Source organism: Camellia sinensis, chromosome 12 (assembly GCF_055761805.1).
Source record: "Camellia sinensis isolate YWXY chromosome 12, ASM5576180v1, whole genome shotgun sequence".
Taxonomy (NCBI): domain Eukaryota; kingdom Viridiplantae; phylum Streptophyta; class Magnoliopsida; order Ericales; family Theaceae; genus Camellia; species Camellia sinensis.
This window is the reverse complement of record NC_138972.1, coordinates 94,415,432-94,424,378: the sequence shown is the minus strand read 5'-3', so window position 1 is coordinate 94,424,378 and position 8,947 is coordinate 94,415,432. Positions and strand designations below refer to the sequence as shown.

The window sequence follows — 8,947 nt, the reverse complement described above, 5'->3', positions numbered from 1 at the left end:
TTGTAGAAAAACATGTTGCTATTGTGAAACTAATATAGCGCTATATTTATGTTTTTATGAAATTAATTTGTTATATATATATTTTTTTGTTATTTAATTATGTGAATCCATGGTCCTAAACCGATCAAATCCGTGTTTAAATAGATTGGTTCGGATTGGTTCTATGATTGAAATGGATTGGATTGGTTCCAATTTTTCAAGAACCGTAAATAACGGATTGGTCCTGGTTTTACCTCAATCCGATCCATTCCGGACCATGCTCACCCCTACCCTTAGAGATTCTCTAAGGACAGAATCACGTGATATTTCGGACTATTTTGAAAAGATAATTAAAAATTATTTTTTATTTTTTAATCTATTTTAAGTTACATTATTTTTCATATTTTTTATACATTTTTTTTTAGTTAAAAAATTAACTTTTAATCATCTTTTTAAAATAACCTTTTATATGCATTGTAATTTGTAAAGAAAATATAAGTTATAATTTTATGTTAAGTAATTAAAAATTATAAAGATAAATAATAATTTATAATTGATTAGGAACATAATCACGAAATGTGTCTGATCGAATTACTAATAATTTTTTCTTGAAAATGCTATTTGGAGGATTTTTAAAAGTAAGAGAAGATTTTTTAGGTTAGTACAGCTAGAGAAGTTTGACAGTATAGCTGGTGATGATGTGCAATGATGGTATTATACATATTATTATCTTTTTTGTGTACATATATAGATAGATAAATGTATATGTCTAATTATCTGATTTGAAGCGACTCAGATGTGTTCTTTACTCCGAGTTTTACGGTGATGCTAGTCATCTTTAATTGAGAAGTTTTAAATATATTTTTAAAGAGAGTAAAAAAATAAAAATAAACAAACACAGCATTAAAAGTGACAGTAAGTGAGATTTACTATCACATCATTAGTGACACTTCTAATTAGAGATCTCAAGCATTTTAAAAATAAATTATTTATTATTTTAAAAATAAAATTAATAAAATAAAAAAATTACGATTATCAGATTAATATAATTTTTTTTATAAAAGATATATAAAAAGAGAGCCCTATAAAATAAACTGTTTAAATCATCAAAACAAGACCAATAGTGGAGATTTTTTTATATATACAATATTTTTTTATATATAGGCTTCTCACTTATATATACATATATATTAGGAGATTTTTTTTAAGTTTAAAATTTTATAAAATAAAAAATATATAATATTTTGATAGTAATTAAGATCTCTCAATATTTTTACAGAGAAATTTCATCGAAAGATTTTAGTTAATATAAAAAATATCTTAAACATATGCTGTTACACAAAATTGGAAAGAAATGTTAAATATCTTAAACATATGCTGTTACACAAAATTGAAAAGAAATGTTTCAATAATTTTTCCTATATTTTACCTATATTTTATTCAATGTATCATATGCTTTTTCACAAAGAATTAACGGCCAATCAAAGAAGCATACTCTCATCATAATTTTATTACATAGTGATAGTCGCATAGTATACAAAGAAGCATATCACGATCATATAGCAAAGTATACAAATTCCAACTAACAAAACAAAACAAAACGATCATGCAATAAATCTGAGGGGATTTGATATTGGTTTGTTTTAGTGATTTTTTGATTTTTGATTTTTTTTTAAATTAAAAAAAATTAATATACTTAAAATTAGTTAAAATAATTATTTTTTGTGAGTGAAAAAATTAAAGACTCGTGAGGTTCAATGAGTCTTACTTTAATAATATGAATTATTTATTCTATTGGATACATATATGTAGATCATTCATGAAAAATAAAATAAATAAATTTGATAATTATAGAAACAACTTTATCAATTTTGTTTTTAGAAAAAATAATCGTTTATTTTTAAAATTACACATTTTGTCTATTTTCTTAAAACAAATATAATGAAATAATGTGACATGAAAAGATTATATCATTTTTGACAGATTATTTATACAAATGGACTTAAAAAATAAATGACTCGTACCATCAAAATTAAGTAACATTTTGTGAATTGGGGAGAATCATCCCATTAAAATAAAATAAAAAAATTATGAGGGCGGGTGATCAAGAGTTAAGACCCATTTGCTTCCTTGTCTTTCCCACAAATAAGTCTCTGGATTTGATCAAACCAGGTATATGTCCAATGAGTGTTGTGAAAGGCAATTGAGCTACTGCCTCTTTCCTCCCCAACGAAACAAGTGCACTTGCAGAATGAGCCTGATGATAACTAGCCATTTGCTTTTCTTTTCCTCCAATCATCAAAAGTTTCAAGTTCTTTGCCGCCACTAGAGCATGTTTTTGTGCCAAATACCCTTGCTTAATTTCCTACAAGTTTCATAAACACAATAAGTTAGATTTGTCTAAAATATATTTAAAATAATTAGGTAAATTACACTTTGCACCCTATATTTGCATCAAATTTCACTTTTGTCCGTCATTTTTTTAATGTACTTAGTCAAGTCACTTCAATTTTAATCAAGTTACAATATGGATATTGGGCTAGTCTAATGTTAAATTGGTTAATAAAAATTGTCATGTAACTTCCACAATCATGTAAAGACTTTTTTTAATGTAAAAATGGAATTTTTTTTTTTTCTCATTTATTCTTCTTTATTTATTCATTGTATTTTCTAAACCAATCACTAAACATCACCCCTTTTCTGTCATCTCATCTACTCCGACCACCCCTCACCAAGCCCTTTTTTTGCCCGACAACCGTGTAGAAAGGGATAAGGGTGGCAAGGAATGGGCGGTTAGTAACCATGATGGGATGGGAAGGGTAGGGGTTGCGGGGTAAAAAAGGGTGGGGAAGTAGCAGGAAAGAGTGATAATGGTGGCGAGTTCCAAAAAAAAAAAAACAATAGTGACAGCGGAGTAATAAAAAAAAGGAGAAAGAAATAAACTTGAATTTTTACCCAAAAAAATGCCTCGTGTAAGTGTGACTGGACAATTTCTGCTAGACAATTTGACACCAACTTGAACAAAATTACATAGGGCTAGTTGCTACAATTAAATTTGATGTAAAGGGCAGAATTGCAGAGTATTATTTACCCAAAATAATTTGAAGCAAAAAAGGCACAAGAACACTCACCTTTATATCAGTGATGTCTCCAATGGCAAAAACATTCGGGTGACCTTTAACTCTCAAGTTCTCATCAACCATTATCCTTCCAAAATGATCCAAGCTATCCTTCAACACAGATTCTTTTAGCCATGTCGAACCCATTGGCTTTGCGGTGCACAAGAAATGGCAATCTGCATTCACAGTTTCTCCAGATGATGTTAAAAATGTCTTGCTTGTTTCCGAAACAGATTTCAAATCCACAGATTGCTCCAATTTCACTTCCACTTTCTTCGATTTCAACCAGTCCAGAGTCTTGTTTGAAGCTTTTGGTCCAATGAATTGTAGCAATCTAGTTCCACTGTGCACCAAAGTGAGCTTTTTATCAGGATAATCGACAGCGATTTCTCCAGCTAGCTCGACGCCTGTGGGTCCGCCTCCCACGATTAAAATGGAACTAGCCTTCTCAATTTTCTCATGTTCTGCCATTCGATAGAAAATGAAATTTAGTTAAACCATAGGTTGTGACGTCAAATTAAAATCTGAATAAGGATTGACTGTCACAATTAAAAAGTGAAATTTTAGTATTAAATGGCGAAAGATGACATAACAATCGTGTGAGTTTTACCTGCTTGATATTGTTTAAATCGATCAGATTTGGATGCCGGAAGGGGATCAGCATGGCCAGTGGCGATGACAAGATAATCGTAGCCAACTAGACGCCCCTCGGAAGTCAAGACTTCAGTATTAGTGACACTGATAGCGCTCGATGTGATTATACGACCATTTGTAAGGTAATCTCTATGGTAGATCAATGATCTCTCTGCGAACGATGGCTCCACCATAGACCTCAAGCTTGCCCACGGAATTTCTAAATATTCCTTCCTGAAAACAACAAGAATAGAAATAAAAATAACAAAGTGCTACTAATTAAAAATTCAAAAATAGCAACATCATTAATAGGTAGAATTGATCTATGAATATTTAGCAACACTAGTGTTTGTTTGGTGTAACTGTTAAAACAGATTATAAATTATAACTTAACAAATTATAAATTATGACTTTAATCAGAAGCTGTTAATCTGTTTTGTATAATTGTTAGATTATATATTTAAGTTGCTGAGTAGTGTTTGTTAAATAAGCTGTGAAGTAGTTTTTTCAATTAATTTTTATTTTTTATTATTTATTATTTGTCTACATTTCTCATAAATAATAATAATAATATTTTATAGTCCATTTGGGATTTTTTCTATTTTTAAAAAAATAAAAAATAAAAAAATTTAAAAATATAACCGTGAATTAATATCTCCACAGCAGAAGCTGGTAATCAGAAGTAAGGGATGAGGAATCAGTTTTTTTGACTTAAAATAAGTTGTTAGAATCAGAAACTGTTTAAAATAAGTTTAACCAAACAGTTCAAAATAATTTTTTAAAAATCAAAAGTTATAAGTTAACTCAAAAAAAATCTTACCAAACACCCACTAGAGGCAGATTATGGATGCAGATTCCGTAATTGGCCCACAGAAACCCAACAGCTCTCTCCAGTTTGATTTGGACCGAGGACAAGCCTCTCCCAATTAGTTAAGCGAGATCAGTCCTTACCATGAATTACCAAAAAATATTCAATAGATCCACAAAGGGGTTAATATTTTTTTTTTTTTGGGGGGGGGGGGGGTGCCTATTTATGAAGGAACAAAGAAGAAAAGTAAAATAGGGAGGAAAATAGTTAATTACACTCTTAGCATTCCTTCATTTCATACTGTTGATTGTGTTTGTCAATTGCACATAATTTAACAAGAATTATAGAGATCGACTATTATAATGAAAATTTGTACCCGAAACTAAGATTTTATATAAATCGTAATGATATTAAGTGTAATTTATTTATTTTTTTAAAATACGAAAAATAAAACGCTTACGGATCAATCAGGGTGACGTCGCCGTGGAATTGGAGAGATTTGGCAACGAGGGAACCGGCAATTCCGCCACCAACCACCACCACCCTCCGCCGCCTCTCTGCTTCTTCTCCTCCTTGGGTCTGCTCCATCTCAATTCTTTCTTTCACCTTGCTCCTATTCTATCTCCTTCATCATATATATATATATATATATCAAAGAATTAGATATAGGTATATTTACAAATTGAAGAGACAGAGAGGCACCAACGTGGGGGTTTGGCTTTCCAGGAAGGAAAAACCCAAAGAAGGTTGACCTTGTACACAAGTTGCGTTAAATTTAATCACTGGCAACAAGGAGGATAGAATCAGCTACAATTTGTTCTCTACTGTCCAATTGGGTTATATGGGGAGGAGAGGAAAATGTGGAGGAAAGAGGGAAAATGACAAATGTTTTTTTGGTCACTTTTTTATTTTATTTTATTTTACTTTTAAAAAAATTATTTAATATTTTTTTACTCATGGTTTTAATTTTGCAAGTCACACGGTATACACACTTAATAAATTTATTTAAAATTATATTTTTATCTTTTAATTTAATTACATTTAAGACAAAACTTTTTATTTTTTTATTTCTCAATACACATACAAACTTCTAAGGTTTGGTCGGATATGGACCTTTGAATGGATCTAGGTTTGTAGATGTTAAGTTCACGATTTTTGTGTTTTTTATTATGACTTATTGTATTGTTAGTTGTGATATATTATGATATTAATTATGACATATTTTTATTAATATCGAAGAATTTATTAAGTTATACCTCATGTGATATTTGGTTATAACTCTTTTTTTCTTTTTTTTTAAATTATAACTATCATAATATTGAGTTATGTTATTTGCAATAATTAAATTCACAAATAACATAACTTGTATATGTTAGATGACCTTAGCATTACCTATTTACAATATATTTCAATATATATTTTGTTAGAGGAAATACCAGAAAAATTATATTTTATTGATAAATAATGCAAAGAAAATGAGATACAAAATCGATGCAGCAATCACAAAATTATGACTTGTCCCCTCTAGGATACAACAGCCAGACCACTTGTCATATGGTTCAAGCCAACTCTGCACAAGATGGTGAACCCAAAACTCCACCAAGAAAAAACACCCTTCTTTGACAAGTAATCTCTCAAGTATAAAAAAATAGTTAGTGTAGTTGTAAAAAAAAATAGATGAGAGGAACTATTTATAGGCTACTAGGACCTTACAAATTACACCAAAAATAATAATGACCATAAAACTAGAGAAAATGGAGAGTCACCAAATATTAACTCGCCACCAAGTTCATGAACTCCAATTAATCTTCAATCATGAACAAGACAAAAGGTCACCAAAACAATGAATCTCTCTATTCATGAACAAGAAAAAAGAAAAATTATGAACACAAATATATATATAAATAAATAAAAGATATTAAAATGGTCCAACAATTCCCACTCATTTTAATATCAACAAGGACAAGAGATATTATCAAACAAAGATAGACTAATATGCATCATGAATGAGTGCTCTGCATTGAACATTCATTAGTGAAACAACAACCTCTACTCTAAAGTCAATAGTGGTCTTAGATTTGAACTATGACTACTTAGGGGAAATAAAGTATTACTACTCACACATAATAATCCAGGTGTTGACATAAGCTCTTAATAGCCAGCACATTACTGCCTTGTGCTTATCCTAGTTTTCAGGACTTCTGCTTATCTCAGTTTTCATGAGCATAGTTGAAAATAAGCCTTATTCTCATAGAAAGCAGCCCAACTTTCATGCTCACATATGTGAAATCTGTCAAGGATGTTCTTGTAATTGACACACCCCACTCAACAAAAGCTACAAAATTTTATTAAGAGTATAAAAACTCAACCCTTCAACATTACAGGACAAATGCACTTACATCATAGGGATGGACATCAAAATATTAAGGAGTGCATTTTTTACAATCACTATATGATTTGTTTTTCTCATTGAACCTAGTTACAGGATCTCTAGTCCCTAGGTTGGGTATCCTCATACATGGTTTATGATTTTATAGGCTTTAAACCTAAATCCCTCGATGTATTCCAGACCCTATCTTTCGCCAAGGCCATGGTTAATGGATCCACAAGATTATCACAAGATCTTACATAATTCACAATTATGATGCCATTACTCATATAGGATCTCACATTACTGTATTTCCCTCGAATAGGTCTGGATTTACCATTATAAAAATGATTGTTCACTTTACCAATAGCAGCAGTGCTATCACAACGAATTAACACAGGAGGAATTGGTTTTTCCCAAAAAAAGATTTCATGTAACAAATCTTTCAACCAATTCACTTCCTCACATGCCGAAACTAATGCTATAAGTTCAGCTTCCATTGTAGAATTAGCAATTATAGTCTGTTTTTTAGATTTCCAACATATAGCACCACCACCAAAGGTGAAAATAAAACCCCGAGGTAGAGAAACAATCACCTGACAAAGTGTTCCAATCGACATCACTATATCCCTCAAGTACCGCAGGATATTTGTTATAAAACAAACCATAATTTTTAGTACTAGATGAATATATCATAATTCTTCCCATGGCTAGCCAATGATCTTGACTTGGCTTGTTAGTAAACCTGCTAAGTACTCCAACAACATATGTAATGTCCGGTCTAGTACTGTCAATAGCATATCTCAAACCACCAATCATGTTAGCATATTCCTTTTGATTAATCAATTCTTTTTCAATTGTTACAACAGACAAATGTATACTTGTATCAAAAGGAGTAGTAACATGTTTATAGTCTAAAAAATTATATTTTTTAAAAATTTTCTCAACATAATGCGACTGATCAAGAAAAATGTCATCCTTAGTCTTGGTAATTTTAATTCCCAAAATAAAATTGACTTCACCAAGATCTTTCATATCAAAGTGGCTATTAAGCATATTTTTGATCTCATTTATAATATGCAAATTAGAGCCAAAGATAAATAGATCATCCACATATAGGCTAATAATCGCATGTGCATTCTCACAAGTTTTATAATATATGCACTTGTCACATTCATTAGTCTTATAGCCATTCTTAAGGATGCAAGAATCAAATTTCTCATGCCACTGTTTAGGAGCTTGTTTTCAACCACAAAGAGATTTAGTTAGCTTACAAACCTTGCTTTCTTGGCCAGGCTCCACAAAGCCTTCGGGTTGGTCCACGTAAATCTTCTCATCTAATCTCCATTTAAAAATGTTTTTTTTACATCCATTTGATGATTTTTTAAATCATGAATTGCAACCACTGCTATTAACAGGCTAATGGATGTAACTCTAGTAACCGGAGAAAAAGTATCAAAGAAATGAAGATCAACTTGTTACTTAAAACCTTTAGCGACAAGTCTCGCTTTATATTTATCTATAATTCCATCCTGTTTAAGCTTTTTACGAATGACCCATTTACATCCAATAGTTTTACAACTTGAAGGTAAGTCCACTAGCTTCCATGTTTTATTTGAAAGTAGTGAGTCTATCTCATCATTTAGAGCCTCTCTCTAGAAAATAGTATCTAGTGATGATAAAACTTCTTACACTGTAAGAGGAATTTTTTCCACATTGTAAAGATAATAGTCAAGACTAAAATTTTTTTCAACTCTGGCTCGTTTACTCCTCCTTGGTTGGATTTGAGAATTTTCTTATTCTTGAAAAATTTGAGATGGAGTAGAAGAGCTGGGCACGGATAAAATATTTTCAGAAATTATTTGACCCCCACAATTTCTAGATTTGAAAGGAAATTTATTTTCATGACAAATAGCACCACCTAATTCAAAAATAATATTATTTTCCATATCAAAAAATCTATAAGTTGTACCATGTAACGCATACCCAAGAAAAACACAAGTGGTAGCTCGTTCACCAAATTTAGGTCGTTTAGGATTT

General features: G+C 30.6%; 1 protein-coding gene across 1 annotated transcript; it reads right to left on the bottom strand.

Moving 5' to 3' along the window:
- Positions 1 to 1,918: 1,918 nt before the first annotated feature.
- LOC114287034 (uncharacterized) lies at positions 1,919 to 5,473 on the bottom strand. The gene is made up of 4 exons (XM_028230302.2): positions 5,000 to 5,473; positions 3,709 to 3,965; positions 3,111 to 3,562; positions 1,919 to 2,344 (listed from the first exon to the last, which is right to left on the bottom strand). The coding sequence occupies exons 1-4, from the start codon at positions 5,125 to 5,127 to the stop codon at positions 2,084 to 2,086; spliced, it is 1,098 nt and encodes a 365-aa protein (XP_028086103.2). The 5' UTR covers positions 5,128 to 5,473; the 3' UTR covers positions 1,919 to 2,083.
- Between the last annotated feature and the right edge of the window lie 3,474 nt (positions 5,474 to 8,947).

What these genes read in the sequence shown, in the direction of transcription:
- LOC114287034 (XM_028230302.2), bottom strand. Translation starts at nt 5,127, where the DNA reads ATGGAGCAGACCCAAGGAGGAGAAGAAGCAGAGAGGCGGCGGAGGGTG. An exon ending in GACGTCACCCTGATTGATCC is followed by an intron (nt 3,966 to 4,999) that starts GTAAGCGTTTTA and finishes TGTTGTTTTCAG; the next exon opens with GAAGGAATATTTAGAAATTC. An exon ending in ATTTAAACAATATCAAGCAG is followed by an intron (nt 3,563 to 3,708) that starts GTAAAACTCACA and finishes ATCGAATGGCAG; the next exon opens with AACATGAGAAAATTGAGAAG.